The sequence below is a fragment of the Gopherus flavomarginatus genome, chromosome 6 (assembly GCF_025201925.1).
Source record: "Gopherus flavomarginatus isolate rGopFla2 chromosome 6, rGopFla2.mat.asm, whole genome shotgun sequence".
Taxonomy (NCBI): Eukaryota; Metazoa; Chordata; order Testudines; family Testudinidae; genus Gopherus; species Gopherus flavomarginatus.
In genome coordinates, this window is record NC_066622.1 from 90,309,755 (window position 1) to 90,330,515 (window position 20,761).

At 39.9% G+C, this 20,761-nt stretch overlaps 1 protein-coding gene across 16 annotated transcripts in view; it reads right to left on the reverse strand.

The window, feature by feature from the left end:
- Positions 1–20,761, reverse strand: part of ANK3 (ankyrin 3) — a 437,823-nt gene that overhangs the window by 142,349 nt on the left and 274,713 nt on the right. For all 16 annotated transcript variants that reach the window (XM_050958262.1, XM_050958273.1, XM_050958270.1 and 13 more), the window contains 3 exons: positions 12,594–12,692; positions 6,448–6,645; positions 4,188–4,286 (listed from right to left, as the gene is read on the reverse strand). In XM_050958262.1, coding sequence (XP_050814219.1) covers positions 4,188–4,286; positions 6,448–6,645; positions 12,594–12,692 — 396 coding nt within the window. The remainder of the gene's footprint in view (positions 1–4,187; positions 4,287–6,447; positions 6,646–12,593; positions 12,693–20,761) is intronic.

Genomic DNA, 20,761 nt, shown 5'->3' on the forward strand with positions numbered 1-20,761 from the left:
GGATCTCAAAAGATCTCTTGATTATGGTGACTAACCTCTCACCCCATTTAATCAGAACTGTGAATAGGAAACTGCAGGTTTGTCTCCAAATCTGGAAAAGCCAGCATGAGAGAGGATGTGGCCCAAAGGATCTAGTTTGTTACTAACTCTAACTCAGGACCTGTGGGACGCATGTGGCCCAATTAGCATAGCTGTGTGCGAAAGGCTGCGGGCTCTGGGCTGCCCTACCGCAGGCTACTGCCGGCCCCATGCAGCGGGGCTTGGGGTACGGGCAGCCAGCTGCCATCAGCCATGCACAGTGGGGTTCATGGACCCGGTGGAGTCCGGGTTCTAGATGCCCCCCCGGCGGGTCTCGGTGTCTGGGCAGCAGACTTCCCTGCTGTCCAGCAGGCTCCGGGCTGCCCTGCTGCCTGGCTGGGCTGCCAGCTCCCCTGCCGCAGGGCTCCGGGGTCCAGGCTGCCAGCTCCCCTGCCATACGTCAGGGCTCTGGGATGCCCCGTACAGCAGGACTTGGGGTCTGGGCAGCTGGCTGCCACCTGGCCGCCCCGCAGCAGGCTACAGGGTCAGAGTCTTGGCTGCCCCCTCAGCGGGCTTCAGGGTTCAAGCAGCCAGCTGTTGCCTGCTCCCCTACAGCAGGCTCCCTGCCCCAATCCCAGCTCTCTGCTCCTGACCCCACTCTGCAGAGGGGTCTCTTGTCAGAGGGTGCTGAGCATAGGGATTTGTGAGGGGGGTGGGGTGGGAGGCATAGTGGTTCTCAACCTGAAGCCCAGCTGACATTTTATGGACCCCATATGCAGCCCACAATGGTAAACAGATTGAGAACCACTGCTCTAACTAGTTGTATTATTTACTATCCACCTTCATTTATAACACTTTCCTTCAAAAATTCTTTACAGGAAAGAATTTTTGAAGGTTTTTTTTTTTTAAATCAGAAAAATAAATCTGTTATCAGATTTCATCACAAACATTAACCCATGTGCAAAAAAGGCAAGTTTTCAGTAGAGGAGGGGGGCAAGATGGAGGATCTATAAAAAGGTCTGCAATAAACAGTTGTACAATAATGATGACATAAGATAAGTCACATTTGGGACCAACTTTTTCTGTTCTACTCTTGACAAAAGGACAGAACCTGTTGGTTTCAGATTTCTGTAGTGAAGAACACTGTGCAGCTGTCTAGCCAATGCACTGATGGCCAAATAAGAGATTAAACCACCTTTGTTCATGACTGCCAATGTAGTGGCTCCAAAATATCCTCTTCTGCAGCTTCACCATCACAGGTCACCATGATATACTAATGGCTCATGACAGACTTGACAGAAGTGGAAGGGAAGACAGAGCAGTAGTGGTGACCAAGTGCAGTATAATGTGTTTTTAAAATCCATGTTGTGGTTGTGCAGGACATGAAGAAAGTATTCTTCCACCATAACACCTGCAATTCTCCTGCTGAAAGAACTGTTTCTGGGTTGTGGATAACCTTGTTAATCTGGGCTGTCTTCACTAGGTAATGGAGTTGAGCATTTTATGCTGTATTTTCTAATCCCTTGTGGATAAGATCACCTAGACTCAGACAACCACTGCACCTGAGCTACATTTTTGGCCAAAAGATTCATAGTTGGGTCAACCCAAACATTGTTTGAATTCATGTCAATTTCAGAAAATGGTTTTGAAATAAAAAAAATGTTTTTTTTCTAAGTTTCAAAATGAACAGTTTCATCATTGAAAATGAAACATTTCCATTTTTCAGGCCATATTCACAAGGGGATTTTAGGTGCCACTCACAAAAATCCCAAATGCCTCCCCTTCTTACATCCAATAGCCCAGATATTAGGACACTCACTTGGGAGTGAGAGATCCAGTTCCAATTCCCACTCTGAAGCAGAGACTTGAACCAGGTGTCCTACCACCAGGCTCTAGGATATTTTGGGGCAGGTTTCTCTCGCTCTTCCCTTCCAAAGCTGTTCCATTTTGTATAAATAATTAAATAGCCATTGGAGCAGGACCAGTATCCAGGTGTCTCTCCTCCAAGGTGAGTGCCCTAACACCAGGTTATAGAGTCATTCTTTCTGTTTATTCAATTATTCAAGTATTTTATACAAAGTGGAACAGCTTCACAGTCTGAGAGAGATCCATGCTAGAATGCACCACAGGCTGGCGGTTAGAGCACTCACCTCGGAAAAGAGGAGATCTGAACATGGGTCTTCCACGTCTCAAATGAGTACCCTAATCACTGTGCTGTTGAGTATAAGAGGGGCACCACCACTTCCTCCTTTTGGTTTGGTTGTTTTTTGGTACCTAGCCCTTCATTTCTTTTGATTTTATTAAAAAGGTGAAAAAAATCCCCCAAATAAAATGTTTTATTGGACCCAAAATGAAACCTTTACTCTTTTTTTTTAACTATGCCCAAAATAAATTTAAAAATTGGTTACACTTTGCCCTGAACCAAATTTCCCTCTCTTTTTTTCTGAACTGCCAGTGAAATGAAAAATCAGTTAATCACACAGCTCTACAAACTGCCTATTTTCACAGTTAGAAAGCCAAAAGTGAGGAGAAGAAAGACAGTGTCTCTCTTGCTTAAGTTTCAGTCTGTGGCTCTCATTCATGTACTGATGGAGCTTCAAGCTATGACCTGAAAGTCAGATTCATGTCCCCTTTAGCTAGTACAAACCAGTTGAGGCCATTGCTTAAAGCCTCCCTAAGGAAGACCAAGATGTCTGCTTCCTTCAAGGAAGCACTACTTAGATCCTTATTCGAGAAAGTATATCCTCATGCAGAAAAGTTCTCATTTTATCACTCTGTTATCCAGGTAGAGTACTGGTTGATTTTCCATTGAATAATTTAAAAAATGGAAACAAATTCACACTTCAAAGCTCTGAGAGGTAAACTGTTCCCAGGTGTAGCCTGTTTAATTTCCTTAATGGAGCAGCTAATTCTTTTTCTAACTTGACTCCTTGTATAGATATCTCACCTTTATTCAAGTGACCGTTATTCTTAACTTGACAGGGTTCTGCACACAAATAGGACCAAATTTCCAATGTGGTTTCATTCGGCCTCTAAATTTTTGCCAGCAATTGTGTGTGCACAATCATATGAAGCCCTAAGTAATGGCAGACTGATGTCTGTTTGATTTGTAATCACAAATTTCTGTGGATGAATGTCATTTCTATGCAGAGCTATCACAAGGCCTATGAACCGCATAACTAGGGCCCTACCAAATTCATGGCCATGAAAAACGCATCACGGACCGTGAAATCTAGTCCCGCCACTGTGAAGTCTGGTCTTGTGTGTGTTTTTACCCTGTACTATACAGATTTCATGGGGAGAGATCAATGTTTCTTATACTGGGGATCCTGACCCAAAAGGGAGTTGCGGGGGAGGGGAGGTCACAAGGTTATTTTAGTGGGGGTCACGGTATTGGCCCCCCTAATTCTGTGCTGCCTTCAGACTGGGTGGGCAGAGACTAGCGGCTGCTGACTGAGGGCCCAGCTCTGCAGGCAGCAGCCCAGAAGTAAGGGTGGCAATACCATACCGTGACATCCTTACTCCTGCACTGCTGCTGGCGGCGACTCTGCCTTCAGAGCTGGGCTCCCAACCAACAGCCCCGGCTCTCCAGCTGCCCAGCTCTGAAAGCAGTGCCACCACCAGCAGCAGCACAGAAGTAAGAGTAGCAGTACCACAATCCCTCCTACAAGAACTTTACACCCCACCTCCCACCAGCTTCTTTGGATCAGGACTCCTACAATTACAACTGACTGAAATTTCAGATTTAAATAGCTGAAATCATGAAATTTACAAATTTTAAAATCCTATGACCATGAAATTGACCAAAATGGACCGTGAATTTGGTAGGGCCCTACATATAACCCTTCAAAATAGGGTTTTTGTTGACCTTCTGTCGGGGGTGAATTTCACTCCATGTGTATAAAACTGCAGGCAGAAATATGGAGATCCTTTCTAAAAATCTGCCCCATTTCTTCTGATGACATATCATCTTTGTATTTTAAAATAAATTCATTATGTAGGTGTTCTGATCCGATAGTGTAACAGTATATTTCTATTTGCATTTGCTAATCTGTTCCTATCCAGTTGAAAATCATTTTTACTTTTAATAGTATATATTTGTTAAGCAATGCACATGTATCATCTAATTGAACAGAAACCAAGCCATACATGCAAGCAATGCTTCTTACCTCAGTTACAGCTTGGATAGATGCACCATGTTTCAGGAGAAGTTCCATAACCTTAATTCTGTTCTTCTTGCAGGCAATGTGAAGAGGTGTGAAACCATTCTGTTAATGAGAAAGGAAATACTTTCAAACACCACCTATGCCATTACTAAAGTTTGTTTTACTGAATTTTTGTCACTTTTTTCTTTCACTCTTTTTGTGTCAATTAACTTATTTTTAATAAGATCACTTTCTCACATGAAATATATTACTAATACAATATATTCTAAAGAAAAATATTTCTACAACCTGTATAGTGCACATTTAAAACAACTTCCACCTTATTTTACAAGACTGGTAATGTGCTGCTTACAATAGTATCTTCAATATTGATACATACATATCAAAAGAGCTTCCACAGAGAAGTTTTAAAAACAGCTTACTGAATTGAGCCTCAGATCTGATGAAAATTAACTATATTAGCCACAGCAGTATAGAATTCCATATGCTTTCATAGACATACAAGGTGGGTGAGGTCATATCTTTTACTGGACCAACTTCTGTTGGTGAGAGAGACAAGCTACATGGAGCTCTTGTCTCTCTCACTAACAGAAGTTGGTCCAATAAAAGATATGACCCCACCCACCTTGTCTCTCTAATACTCTGGGACAAACATGGCTACAATAACCCTAGATACAACACATGCCTTCATAGCATTCAGTCAGTGCAAGTGTATGTTCCATTTAAGTATAAACAGAGCCTCCATTTATCTGGGTCTATTAATACAGGATAATGACCTGGAGAAACTAGTACTAAAGAACTGGAAAATGGGCCAAATGAAGCACAACTGGGACAAAACTGGCCACCAGGAATATCTGGATGTAAAGGGGCTTTTTGGGTGGCATAGAACTACCCAAACAGCTCTGCGTTGTCCCGTCTTTTGAGGTCCCCAGCATAGAAGGCACATCATGGAAGTATCAGCAGAAGAAGCAACTTGATCAGAGTGCATTGCATTCTGGTTATTTTTTATTAGTATAACGGTCCTTAGGAAGCTGCTATAAGACAAGACAACTTAGAACAGCTCTGAGGTTGTTCTGAGGCCCAGAATACAGGAGGTACAATTGAAAATCATTTTAACTTGCTCCCCAATTCTTGTGCTTTAGCTGGAATAGAGAATCTGACCCTGTGCGTGAATGAGTTGGGGGGTAAGGAGATTTATGGCTATCTGATCCAGACAAGTGATTGGCTGCCATCCAGCAACCCTGCCCAAGATATGCTGACATATTTAATGAGACTTCAGTAATTTCAGAACACAGCCAAAATAAATATTACAGGACTAGAAGCCAAGCAACATTCTGCACCCATCAGAGGGACAGACATAGCACAATAGCTTTCCCCCAAAGCAATAAAGATACAATGAGGGGTTTATATGGAAGAGAGTGGCTGAGAGAGCAAGGAACCTTGTAAATCAGGCCAATTGTAAAAAAGGAATCAAACCAACCCTGATTGTGTAGAGGTTTGCAGTTCTGTACAGAACTCATGTAGTACTTATGAAATCAACAGCCTAACAGCATTGACCTGAGCCCAGTACAACACCAAAGTACAGTACAGTTACTGTAAGAATTCAAATTTGTTTAGGATGATTATTAAAGGTATATTTATACAGACCTATTTCTTTACAAAGTGAGCCATGAGAACATCTTAAAACAATATACACACACATTTGGAAACAGTTTATTTGTATGAAAAGGCAGTTTGTTTTGTTTTTAATGTAGGGAAGTGAGTATAAAGACGCAACTCACTAAGAATATTGTGGATATTTGTTACATTACTTATTCTTGTTTTGCAAATTTCAGAACACTGTGTACTCAAATATCCTCTTTATTTTAAATGTCTCATTCATTTCCTCTTTGCAAATGTTTAGAAAATTAAAATTTCTCCCAGGCTGACAACTGCAGCAGTTAAGATTGCAGTCACTCATTCTACTTAGAATTAGAGAATCACAATAAATATCAAAATGCAAAAAAGGGCTTTGGTTACACTAGAAATTACATAAATCACTATTAATTATCCATAAGCAACAGTTACACAGACTGCACAAGAAAAAATGTTAATATCAAATTAGAGCTACAGTAACTTTTCTTGAACTCTACAAATACAGCATTAGCCTCACTGAATGTCAGATCCTGTAAAATTTCAGCCAAGAGAAAATAACTTTCAGATATTAGACACTGCAACTTTAGAAAACTGTTTAGCTGTGACTATTAACCCACTGCGTACTCACCAGTGCTTTGGCATTAGGATTAGCTTTCTCGTCCAAGAGAACCTTGGCAACTTTGAAGTGGCCACAGTGGGCGGCAACATGTAGTGCAGTCAGATAGTCATTAGTGACATCATCAACAGGCACGCTGTGCTGAATCAGAAGCTGAACACAGTTTAAATGATCTCCTTGTGTTGCCATGTGCAATGGAGACAAACCATTCTGTAAATAAAAAGAAACAAATTGAAATGGACAGATATATAGAATTGTATGCTTGTCACTGAAAAGTTTCTTTGTAACAGAGCTTTACAAGCTCTTTTGTTATGAGAAATCCCACACTGCATTATATAGAAACTAAGTGAACTGGGTCAGCTTCTGAAGTCTTTACTCAGGTAAAATTCCCATGGAACTTTGAATTTGCCTGAGTAAAGAGTAAGGTCAGGTGTACATTAGAAAACGTTTGCTGACATAGCTATACCAGCAAACATCTATCAGCAACCCCTCCTAGCATAGATGCAGCTTATACAGGTTCCCTCAGTGAAATAAGTTATATTGGCCAAAGCACTTTTATGGCAGTATCTAAATGTACCTACACTTGGCTTTTAGATAGAAATGTCATAAACCACCATCCCTAACAGTCATTAGTAAAACTGCAAAAGTTTCTAGTGTAGACCTGCCCTAAGTAAAACTCAGAATTTGGCCCAATGAAAAGCATTGAAAAGTCATGCTTTCTATGGAGAAATATCTGTTGGACATTCATCTTTATGAACAATAGTTGTGATGAAAATATGTTTTATACTGCTCACAAAACTCAAGCAACAATGTACTTTTACCTATACATATACAAAATAGATTGTACGCACAAACCACACAAAGAAATAACTCAGATAGAATTCTGAATTACTGAGTCCATTTCATGGTGTTAGGATTAAAACAAGAAAAAACAGACAGGAACAAAATAGACGTTGTTTAGATGAATGCATATCGGCGCCTTAAGCAGATAATGTACTAAAATTACCTTCTTCACTTTGATTTATTTAGTGATTTAAATTTATCAATCAAAAAAGTGAAAAATCTTTAGTAAAGTTTTAATCAGTATTCAATTATATTTTTACAAAAACTAATTCCAGTTCAGTTGCTACTACAATAAAAAGTAATGTTGGTGATAATCTTATACAAATGGTTGAAATATGGTTTTTAGATCTAAAATACACCATGCTTACTACCATGAAGAAATCAAAAAACTCTTTTTTACAGATGTGGTGCCCTCATGTGACCATGGTCAGCATGTAACTACTCAGTGGCTGTTCACAGACTTTCTGAAGCTGAGGACTGCTTTTCTCCCCTTTTTTAAGAACAGGACCATATTATAATAGGAATGACAAAAGTTATAAATAAAGGAGGAAATGCAAAGTAAACATGTTTTTAAAAGCAACGTAGAAGAAGGTGAAAGCAAACAGGCTAGCTGAGTGACATCATTTTAAACTATATTTAACGTATAAAAGCAGGGGTTCTCAGACTGGACCAAATCTTAGAAGTAAGACTATTTTGTGGGCCCCTCTCCCAGCATCATGCCAAACGTCAGCAGGAATTGTTTACATGGAAAATTGGTATTTGGAAAATATTTAATGTAGAGTTAGTGCAACAAGATTAAGCTTTCTGGGCCACAGCTGAGAACGGCTGGTGTAAAGAATTCCCCTAAGCTATTTGTTTACAGTAAGAGTCACTAAGAGGGTTCAACACAGTTCTGTTAAATAGGAACTTCTTCAAGTGAGAAAAGTGTAGTTTATTATCTTAAAAAGAAGAGTGAATAAATTGCCCTTGTATAACTTAATAGCATGGGATGACTTGGAATACATAGAAGGAATTCCAAGTCTCAGAGGCAGCTATAGAGGGAGTGTTGTGGCCATGACAACAGAGAATGATGTGGGAGGGGGTCAGTAGAAGATGAAAGAATACAGTGAACAGATATGAGGAGCATAGCCTGAGGAGGAGTAGGGTGGATTATAAAATAGGAGCAGAGATGGCCAAGAAACACATCTAAGTGGAAGAGTTGGCAGGAATCTGGAGAAAAGCTTTGAGAATCACAGAAATGCAGCAGATAGCCAGAAGGAACAGCACAGACCAGGGGTTGGGACTGGATAATAAAGAATCTCAGCAGTAGACAACTAGAGGGATAATGATCTTGTAGTTAAAGCACACAACTGGGAACATGTTTTATTCCTGATTCTATTGCGGAATAAATACACTATGTGATTTATTTATTTTTTAGTTGAATAAAGTAACTTTATTGCCTGGACACAATTGAGTGGGGGGGGGGGGAGGAGGGCACCAAGCCCTCCCTCCCATTTCAGTAATTGTTAAACAGTGACAGCGTGGGGCCCGGGGGGGGGGGGGGGAATGGGCCATACCCCAGCCAGAGCCGAACAGGCACTATATAATCCCAGGCAAGCCATTTAACATTTCTGTGCCCATATCTTTCCACTTGTAAATGCTTCTCTACCACAGCCACACTGCAAGGCATAATTCACTGATGTTTGTAAAGACCACTTCGGGGTCCTATTGCCAAGGAGTTCAGTAGAAATCCATGAGGGGAAACAGAAACCAAAAGGTTAATGGTCATACTATGTTTGAGAAGAAAAGTAGCAAAAGACCAGAGAGATCATAATATTATAGCAAATCGCTGAGTGGCAAAGACAAATGGCTTTTAGAATCAGTAAAAAATAATGACATGTAGCTCAAAGCTCATCCTTCATCTGTAGCTGTCAAATTGCTTTACAAAGGGTAGGGGGAGTTTCATTAACTTCATTTAAAAAAAAAAACAACCCATGGAAACAGGCAAACAGAGACGAAGTCACCTGCCCACTGTCTCACATAACAAGTCATCAGCAAACTCAGGACTTGATTTGAGGTCTATTGACTTCTAGTCCCATGTCCTGTCCATTAGGCCATCGTGCCTCCCATATGAATAAAACTAAGGAGGTAATAACGTGAAAAGGGCCTACACTGTACTCAACAATCTTTACTAGGAAATAATAAGAATAAGAACTGAAAGAGTTCTATGAGCCATCTGAAAGCTGTAAAAGTTAAAATTCTTTCCAAAAGATTTGTCCTGATTTAAGGAAGTTCTTACTTGATTAGAAGAGAACTCAGCCAAGTATTTTTTCCAGAGGACAATACCGTAGTTCAGTGCCAACTGAATGTCATTCAGTGGTATTCTGCCTCTCAGCTTCCCTCACAAGTTCTGTCAAAATTGACATATCAGAGAGAAAGCCCAAGCAGCAGAACTTCTGTTTTTTTCTTCACTTTTTCTTATGTGCCTCTATATAATAAGATTTCAGGATTGTCACTGCATGCCTGTAGAGTTGGTGTGAAGTGATGGAAACAGCTACAAGCATGGTTGAGAGCTCTTTTTGTTAAGAATATCCCCAGATTGAATCATCATATGGTTTCACAGTCTGTTACTTTCTAATTTTTAAGTTTTCAGCCATTTTGACTTTACAAATTATATCTGTGGTATACAGCTACAGTAAGGCATGTATCTATGCCATGTCAAGACTCCTAGACTATTATGATATCAGAGGTACTCAACAAATCACCACCCTTATTCTACAGCTAATTTCCATGTCACAACTGAATTATTTGTATAAAGAAGACTACTTGGGCCAACTAGCACATCCATGTGCCCAATGGCCACCCACACAAATCAACACAAATCTCCCAGCACAACCCCCCTAACACAAATCAGCAAAACCACCCACATAATATAACCAGCATACACAATAACCCCAAATACACACAGCCCCTTATGCCAGCATAACCCCGTCATTCACCACCCACACAAATTAACACAAAACGTTCAATACAACTCCACCTACACACAAATCAACACAACCATTCACACAACAACATTACCACCACACACAAAACCTCCAAACATCACTCTGAAGTCAAGAATGTCTGTTGAGTCAGTGTGAAGTGATAGAAACAACTATAAACATGGTTGAGAGCTCTTTTTATTTAGAATATCATCTGATTCAATCATCACTGTGATTCATGGCCTATTACTGTTAAGTTTTAAAGTTCTCAGCCGTTTTTGGCTTGTTTACACACATGACTTTATGAATTACACACGTGTGACAGCATAGGCTTTCAGCTACTTGTTTGATACGTAGCTTAGTCTAGGGCTTGTCTAGCTGAATACAGTTATTTAATCACTTTGCAGGCCAGTGTCTGCAGCATGCAGCTATATTACTTTAAATCCGTTTTTGGCTTGTTTACACACATGACTTTATGAATTACACACGTGTGACAGCATAGGCTTTCAGCTACTTGTTTAATACGTAGCTTAGTCTAGGGCTTGTCTAGCTGAATACAGTTATTTAATCATTTTGTAGGCCAGTGTCTGCAGCATGCAGCTATATTACTTTAAATCCAGCAACACAGCCTCGATTTTTCTGATATGTTCTATTTGATACAAGATAATGAGGTTTAGGGAAGGTTTGTGGTTCTCATCTTTTGAAACCACTACTTCAAGTTTGAAGGACACCCTGGAAAAGTAAAAGATTTAAGAACTACTGAACTAGTATTCAAAAAGCTAGTTAAATTTCAGGGTAATGACAAGAACTGGCAATTTATACCACAAAGAAGTGATAAAATTCCTCAGAAGAGTCACGTATTATTATGATGGAAAAACAAAGCAATGGGGGTATAAAAGTTGTTCACATTAAACAAATCACAGAGACATCAGTGATTGGGAAAAGCCCCTGAAAGGTGGGTCAAACTAATCCTGAGGAGAAGAGGCGCTTGGTACAGGAGAAAAGTGTGTGTAAGGAAAGCTGCATGGCCTTCCCCCAATATAAAGATGTTCCAAGTAAAGCTGCAGAGGGCTCCTTGAAAGCTGGCTGTGTTCCTGCCTACTCATGCAGCAGTCCCTACTATAATTAGCAATGGGAGGGACTCCTATATACAGTCCTGGAAGCCTAAGGCTTTGTGAGTCAATGAAAATTTCACATCTAGAGGATGTGCAGGACCTCTCCTCTGCTCAGATTAGCCAGGACAGCACATGCGCAAATGCCTCAGGGAGCAGACAGAAGGTGGCACCACACCCTAGCCCAGGCCATGTACCAGATATATCCCATCGGAAACATAATAGGTGAACAAGAAAAACTTAAATTATTAAAAATAAAAATCAAGGAAACTCCAAACCCCAAAACTTCTACAGGCAAGTAAAAGAGGATGGAGAGAGAATAGGACAGGTTAGGAGAAGACAGAAGCAGTAAATGCTCTGGGGCATGGCATGTAGGGAGAAAGGTTGGTGTATAAGGGATCCTGAGAGAGGGGCTCCAACAAGCCACATTAGTACATTAGGATTTTTCATGACAAGTTTCTCCACCCAAGTATAACTACTCTAAAAGGAGACAACAAAGGTCTCTCTCCTCCCCGCCCACAAAAGGAGGAGCAAATGTACAGGTGGTGTCATTAAAAAATCAGTTACTATGCCTTGACTTAAAATCAGAGATAACTCTGGTGCTTGATTTGCCACTGTATAGCAAGGGTTGGCAAATGCTAACTTTTTAATGGGATCCCCTGCATTTGAAGTAGGCTGCCCACTCCAATGAAGATGATTTGAAATTTCCACGAACAGCTTTATGGAAGGATAGCCATGTATTTGCTATGCTCTGACAGAGTGTAGAGATAGGAAATGAAAGAATTTGGTAATGAACCAAGAGCTCTGCAAATTACAGCAGCCTCTGCAAAGAGACATTACTACATTTTTATCTTTTATCCCTGTGGTACCTTTGGAACAAGTTAAAGACACAGTCTGTATGTGTGCAGTATAGAACAGTCCCATGGAATCAAATATTTTCTAGCCATCTGAATTCTGAGAACCAGTATATATCATATTGCTCTTTTTGCTCAGAAGGAATCTTTTTCCTGTATGCAAAAATCTCTCAATTAAATGTCCATGAACAACACAGACTGTTTGATACATGCACATAAGCACACTACAAACAACACTCAGTCTGGAGGGTCTCCAACAGAGTTACTTTAAATAGTAGTTATGAAGCTGGACTATTATCGCAAGAAACGTAATCTAAGATATACATAATTACATCCAGAGAATCTTCAAAGATTATTCTAGCCAACGGGTGCACAGTACCATTTACCTTGGTTTTGGATAGAATGGGTGCGCCACGATCAAGTAGCATTTTCACAACCTGTTCATGCCCACTTCTTGCTCCACAGTGAAGAGGTGTCAGCCCATCCTATTGAACACAAGAATCATAAACCATTAATTGCAGATACTGTTCATATTTTAAGTATGCATTATTGCATTGAGTTTGAGTGTTCTTAACAATATGAGAGTAATGCATAATTAATACAACAGATCAAATAACATTTCTTGAATAATTTATTCCACAAATGACATGATATTTTCAAACAGAATATTCTTTATGTTTTCATTATGTATCCAGCTCCTGCATGTATACATCTAGGATGACAGCAGAACTGTATGGTCAATTTGTAATTCAGACCCCAGCTATACTACATAAATCTGTGTTCACTGAACTTATTTTTAAAAATAAGTTCAGCACATGATGATGGGTTTAAACTAAAGCCCCTGAGTGTGATTTTCTAAAACTGCATATACAATTTCACACCTAATTTGAGCACACATTTACCATGATGGCATACACAAACAGCCTTCAACTTCCTAAGACGTGTGTCCAAAAGTGGTAGTTTCATGTACAAATTAGGCATTCCATGCATATGGATTTTTGACATGCACACATTTTAGAAAATCAGGTCCATGATTTGGTCAGTGTGGACCAAGCAAATGTGCGTGATTCCCATTTTGAAAAACACATTATTTAGACTTGAAAATGGTGTTATAGAATGGCATCAATTTGCTTTTGACTCACTGAGCAAAATATCTTAAACCCATGTTGTAAAATTGGGTTTAAACTATCATCTATCTTTTATAGAGTAGTTAGGAGCCTTGAGGTTATGACTGGTTGCGCAAGTTGGTCTAAACTTGTTCCCTTTTTTGGGACAGTTTTTTTAATTCTATCATACACTCATTTGCCCAGCGCTAGTTGTTTTCATTTAAAAATACTTTCCGTAAATAAGATGATGACATCTTCTGAGATTTACAGGGTTTTTACAAATTGATTTGATTATTCCTTGACCTGTACCCTGCTTACAATTTTTAAATAATCTGTCTTGTGCACTGAATACTAGGATGGAACATACTGTACTTGCCTTAAGCAATTCAGAGTAAAGTCATCATTGACTTTTTCAGCACCACATGTGTCATAACATTTTTCCCAGATCTGGACCTTAGCGTCCAAAATATGGGTGTTAGCATGAAAACCTCCAAGCTTAGTTACCAGCTTGGACCTGGTAAAGCTGCCACCAGCCAGGGATTATACAGTGCCTAGCTCACTGTGGTCTCCCCAAAACCTTCCCTGGGGGACCCCAAGACTCAGATTCCTTGAGTCTCACAACAAAGGGGAATAAACCATTTCCCTTCCCCCTCCTCCCCTCCAGGTGTTCCCTCCCTGGGTTCCTGGAGAGATATACAGAAGCAAGCTTCGTGAATCTAAACAGAGGGACTCCACCCTCCCTGTTTCCAGTCCTGGAAAACACAAGTACCGAGAGAGCTAATCTCTCCCCCACCCCCCTTCACCCAGAGGGTATGCAAAGTCAGGCTTACTAAATCTAACACAAAGAGATTTCCCCCTGACTTCTTCCTCCCACCAATTCCCTGGTGAGCTGCAGACTCAATTCCCTGGAGTCCCCACTAAAGAAGAACTCCAACAGGTCTTAAAAAGAAAGCTTTATATAAAAGAGAAAGAAAAGGACATAAAAATGGTCTCTCTGTATTAAGGTGACAAATACAGGGTCATTTGCTTAAAAGAAAAAAAATGAATAAACAGCCTTATCCAAAAAGAATACAATTTAACACATTTCAGCAACTACACACATGTAAATACAAAAGAAAACAATATAAACCTTATTGTCTTACTATCTTTGTACTTACAACTTGGAAACAGAAGATTAGAAAGCCAGGAGATAGAAAAATCACTCTCATAGCCAAGAGAGCACAGACACAAGACAAAGGACAAAGAACTCACACCCAAAACTTCCCTCCACCCAGATTTGAAAAAGTCTTGTTTCCTGATTGGTCCTCTGGTCAGGTGTTTCAGGTTACTGGTGTTACCCCTTTACAGGTGAAAGAGACATTAACCCTTAGCTATCCGTTTATGACAACATGACATTATGCCTGTTACAAATAATAATGTCATGGCTTCCAGGAAAATAGAAAAGAAAAATAAAGCATTTTCAGTCATATCAAACCTTCTTATTTGATATAACCAAAACAAACCAACAGGAGATGGAGCAGCATAGCATATATACTGTATATGCACTAAATACTTCAATGGAGTTTTTCCCATAACAAAGATATAATTAAATAATCAAAAAAGAAAGAAAATAAGTATTATCATTTTATATACAATAAATGAAGGAAGCAGTCTTTTTTTCACCAACTAATAAATACCATTCCAAAATGCATATAGATTGTATTGAGTAAAAATGTTGCAACAGTTTCATAAAACCGATTATTACTTCAAAGAATTTAACACACAAATGTAAAGGTGCTGTGCTATACACACTGTTGTAAACATCTTAGAACCATTAAGATAAGTAGTTATTGCTTGAAATTTTTTCTCATATGTAATCATTTAATTTCTTCCTGAACATTTCTTAATTTATTTCTCTAAGCTAAATCATCAATTTATGATCTGCTCAGCGTAAGTGGCAGCCCAGGAGTTAGTTGTAATTCAGAGAGCCTTACAATCCCTAACTGTCTTGGCCTTTCGTATTTGGCGACAAATTTGAATACTTCAATTTTTCCACAATCCTACTCCAACCTCTGCTTGCCTTATTTGTGCAAGTGCTTCCATTTAAGTTGATGGATGGAGCTAACTTTGTTCCTGATGAAGTCAATGAGAATTTGTCACTGACAGCCTGGAGGAGGATCCAAAGAACTATTTGCATGTACCAAGGCAACAGAATTTGGCTCAAGATATCCATAGCTTACCATGATTTCTGTAATTTATACCATACACTATCTACCTTCTTGTGTTATTTAATTCTCTAAAGCAGCTGGGGACACAGTTTGTAAGGAAGATGCCATACAAAATAAAGTTGTATTACACTGTAATGTATGCCCACGGTTATAGGAAAGACATATTAAATAGCCATAAACTGTAACTTTATCATCTGCTAGCAAATATTTATAATGTAGCTTTACCAAAATGTTGCTCAGAAGTATCACATCCCTACCATACCAGCAGTTTCACTGGGATAGAACATCATGTATAAAGTAATCAGGCAAGTAACCAATGGTACAAAAGGAGCATCCACTCTAAAACATACAACGAAAGGGAAATGAAATTCACCAACACCAGCTAGCTAAATAGCTGTAAACAAGAACCAAGGAACATGGAATTTAGTTGTCACTTTATCTAGCTGTCTTAGGTATGTATATAGTGCCAATCACCATATTCTCTAGGCATTTCAAGCCCGGCTATTTAAAAGGACACCGAAGCAGTTTAAGCACAAAATGTAACAATGGAACATTTTTTATTTCATGGAGTTGGGAACATCTTCCAGATCATTACTCCACTAGAGCACTGTTGCATTCTAGGACACATCACCAGACGGAAAACACATTCAAATACAACCACAATGGTATAAGGGAGGGGATCCGGGGTATGTGTGGTATACATAGTCAATCAGGCAGAAATATGGAAGGGAAATGGAAGCTGAGTAGCAATGGTGTTGATATTTTAAGGAAGTTAAGTGGCTGTAAGTTAGTTCTTATTCTGGAAATATGTATATTGCATACATTTATTCCTGGAGCCAAGACCTGATTCCTCCTTACACATTAACTTTACTACATGACAATGATCATCCCTAAAAGATAGAAATACACTGTCCAGTGAGTTTTAGAGAATTCTATCTTTTTTTAAAAGTATATGAAATACATTTTATTGACGATATGGAGTTCTCAACTGTATGTGAATACATACTCACAATGGGAACACACATCTGAAGGGCTAATATTAATAAAACCTATGCACGATTACTTTGCAATTCTGGAAATTAAATGGCAGAGAACAAAGGCACTGCCTCACAATATGAAATGTAGAAAGTGCATTTAACAACAGTCACACATTGCTCAGTGGTCTCTACAGCAATGACAGAAGGATGAGGCCAGGTAGGTTCCATCTACAGGACGCAGCACACACTAGGAGGCCCACCTGGTAATGCATTATGTCTCCAGAATAACAAGTTCTGAGAACTAGGGACATGTCAAGACCCCAGGCTGGTTCAGCAGAAAATACTGGCCATAGATAACAGGATGCATACAACATTCATTCCACTGATTTTAATGAAAATTGAATTGGGCCCCAGAAAAGCAGCTAAGTAAGCTGTGGAATCCTGTCCCTTGCCAACAGGATTCCTGTGGAAGAGAAGGCAGCAGACAGACTGGCTGAATCAGCCAGGGCTTGATTTGGTCCATATTGCATGCATTAGCACAAAATTATATTAGTATGGAAATTAGGTACATGTTTGAGGCAGTGGATCTATAACACTACCGGCTGCAGTAATGCAAATATTGTGAAGAGTTTGTCAGAATTCCCACTGCACACTGAAACTCCATTTGTCAGAGACAGTGTGGCTACAAAAATGTTTTGTACTGAAAAGGCATCAAGCACTGGGAATGAACGTTTTTTTTTTAATTGCTATGTTATAAAATAAGTGAATAAAAACACAAAATATGCAGGCTGTTGATTCTAATACGTATGGAGCTTAGATTAGGGTTTATGATAAAGTGAGGTAAAAAGTGGCTGATGTACACTCAGCAAGGCTGTATTGCATATGTCACAAGGATTCTAGTTTTCTTATTTATTGTGCATGCTCAATATCATATGTGAAGCATAAATATATCACATGTATTAGGATGCAAACTCTCGTTGATATGATAGTCTGCAGTGGCTCAGAAAAAAACATTACAAATGATAATGATAATAATCTGCAGATTAAGGACTCTCTAAGTATGCACTGACATGATAAATCATATCATCTGTATTATCTACCCCTCTAAAGAACCTGGAGAGGAACTCCTACAATGCCAGTAGGAGAGCAGGAACAATTGCACTGCGATACAGGATTTCAACAACAGGAACACACACCATCTCAGTGGCTGCTTCTCTTTCTTTAATCTCTTAAAATTATTTTTATCTATCTATCTATCTATCTATCATAAAAATTAACTGTCTGCAGAAAATAAACTTTAAGTAGGATTTATAACCACAGCACTGGAGCTTCACAGGTCATTTTTAATCTCTATCACTGGGTCAGACTCTGATCTCAATTACACTACTGTTAATCCCACTCCCCCCTAGTCTCCCCCAGACATGCTTCCAGCATCCAGTCTCACCTCCACAGCACCCACTCAATGATCTGATTCCTCTTTTCACAGGCCAGTAAGACCCTCCCAAGTGTGGGTACGCCTCCTAAGGGTTGTACTTTCACCTCCTCCATCATCTCCTCCTGGCTAACGTGGGTGTGGGATCACTAGGTGTTGCGGGAGAAGTCAGGGCCTGGGGGATCAGCCAGCTCTTCCTCTTCCCTGCTGGGTGATATATACAGAGGAGGGAGTGGGAAAGGAGGGCTAGGGATTTGGGTGCCCCCTATTGCTGTTGCATGGAATAACTAGCCTCCAGCTAATAATAACTGCTCAGACAACTCAATAGTAGTCCCCCTTACACCCCTCCTCCCCCAGGGACAGAAACAGCCTTTCTGCTTGTCCTCCTCAGACTATGAGGCATTTAGGGGTGCCTGACTCTCATCTAATATGGAGGAAGACTGTAGAACAGAGCTAGTGTGTCCAGAACTCTCTCTGCTTCCCTGGTGCCTCTCTCCCCATCCCAAACTGGGCTGCCCCTGTAACGGCAGGTTCTCTAGCATCTAACAACAACATAAAGCAGACTTAGCTAGACTAACTGACCAGCTGAGGAGCCCCCGTGCATAGCAGAATCTTCTGGTGGCACAGAACTGCTTATTCCAATTCCCCTCGACATAGCCAGAACCCTCCTGTACTCCAGCGCTCCTTGGCTACAAAACCAACTTTGGGGGCTGCAGTTGGGTATATCTTAGAGCAGACCTGAAAGCTGCACTGGGGACCAGCCCCAGCTTCTGATTAACCTCATGAGCAGGGGCATCATGGAGTCTTACAGACACTTTTGCCCCCTACTTGGGTCCTACACCAAACACAGCGTGACACAGCGTGACCAGATGCAAGGACTGGAACTACTTGTTTGTTTTTCGAATCCAGCCATCAGTTAGCACTCAGCATTATACAGCTGAAACATTATGTATTGTACACTGTATATGTTGTATAATTATTCTGAGCATGTTTCAAACACAGACAAGTCTTAGAACCTGCCTACAACCTTAGTACACGTGCTCTGCATAGGGAAATTCCACTGGAATTGGGGTAGAAGGAATCCTCCCCACAAAGGATCAGCTATGTAGTAGCCACTGCAGCCTCAGGGCCATATTAACCCTCTTGGCTACCTAACTGCCCTCTAAGTATGTGGATTCATGTAGCGGTGTATCCACTGCCCCCTAGGCCCATTCCAACCCTCCTGTATTCTTTATCCCATTGCAAACTTCTGTGCTCTACTGCAAACCACACCATTAGTGCTGCAAAGGAAGGGAGGTGATAAGATTTGCTCCTCTCATATATTCAAATACATATGGTATAACAAATATGTTATTTGTGTTGTTACTGCACACTCTATGTTATTTCTTATGCAGGTTCTATGCAGCAGCTTACATATCATCAGACAGATCTTAAAATGGCATGTACAGTATGTTTTCATTTAGATATGAGTGCTAGCCTTTGATTTAACTGCTTATCAGTTGAATAAAGATTACAAGTACTTATTTGCTAATCCAGGGTAAAATGTGCTTGCTGTGTGCTACATACACACATTCAGTTTGACACACGCAGTATCAGACAGCCAAAGTCAGTCAAGCTAATTTAATCAACCTCACTAAGTATGCTTTACTTGTTAAAATGTATTGCGGAAGACAGATGGGAGAAAAATCATTAGGGCAATGTTCAATAAATGAGTTACATGAGGTATTCACTAATTTTCATTCAGAATATTATTTACAAACTACATTGTAAAAGTTGCCCTTGATAGGCATTCACATAGCAGTGCGTAGGTAGGGCTTAGCATGACAATCATTCTTATTTACTGACAAAGATGCTTGAGAATTCAGCACAAAAATCAGAAACCTGCTGCTGCATTTTACGCAAAAGAGGTGTGGAGAGTAAGAGCAACCATTTAACACAAACAAAAGGATTATAACAGGAGCAACCAAATTAGGGAAATAGGAAAATTATGGTAATGATGAGAAAACCTCAAAACATTCAGAGGTTCATTTTGGATAATGACCCAAAAGTCGGCATGCTTAAATGTTATGTGACCCTCTTGAGTTTTCAATAGTGGAGCAGTTTTTATGGAGTTCCATTAATTCCTACTTCTGATTAGGATGACCAAATCCTGGTTCCACTGAAGTCAATTAAAATTACTTCAGTGGAATCTGGATTTAGCCCTTTCTTACAGTATTTTAGCACAGCGGCTTCTAGTACCATCTAACAGCAGCAAATGAAAGACTCATCGAAATGAATAACGAACGGACAATGTTATCTGAACTTATTCAAACCTCAAGAAAGATTCAGTTCAAATTCTTCTTACGTTGCGGCTGAAGAGTCTTATTTTATCTAAACCGGTTCACATATCTCTAGAAAACAAGTGTATTTTGTGAAACACAAAAGCAGATACTATGGAATTTCACTTTCTGGGCCACATGCAGTGGATTATGTGCACAGCTCCCAAAAAGGCATCCAAATTGCTAAATCTGACCAACATAACACTAAGGAGCAAAGCCTGGCCCCACTGATGTCAGTGGGACCGGGATATGGCTAATAATATACACTGTAGTTTCTGCTGCATACAAAGCTGACTTACAAATCGGTTGAAGGGGTAACAAGGACCTGGAATTTGTGCCCGATTTCCAAATATTTATGTATATGTTTAACAAAAAAAAAACTTGTTATTTGCCTTTTAAATGGCATTTTGTAGAAACGCTTCTTATGAAATACAATAGGATGCAGTGGCTACTACGGCAAAGGCCAGATTTAACTGAGTCAGAGTAAATAAGTGCACTGAATTCTGCTCAACTA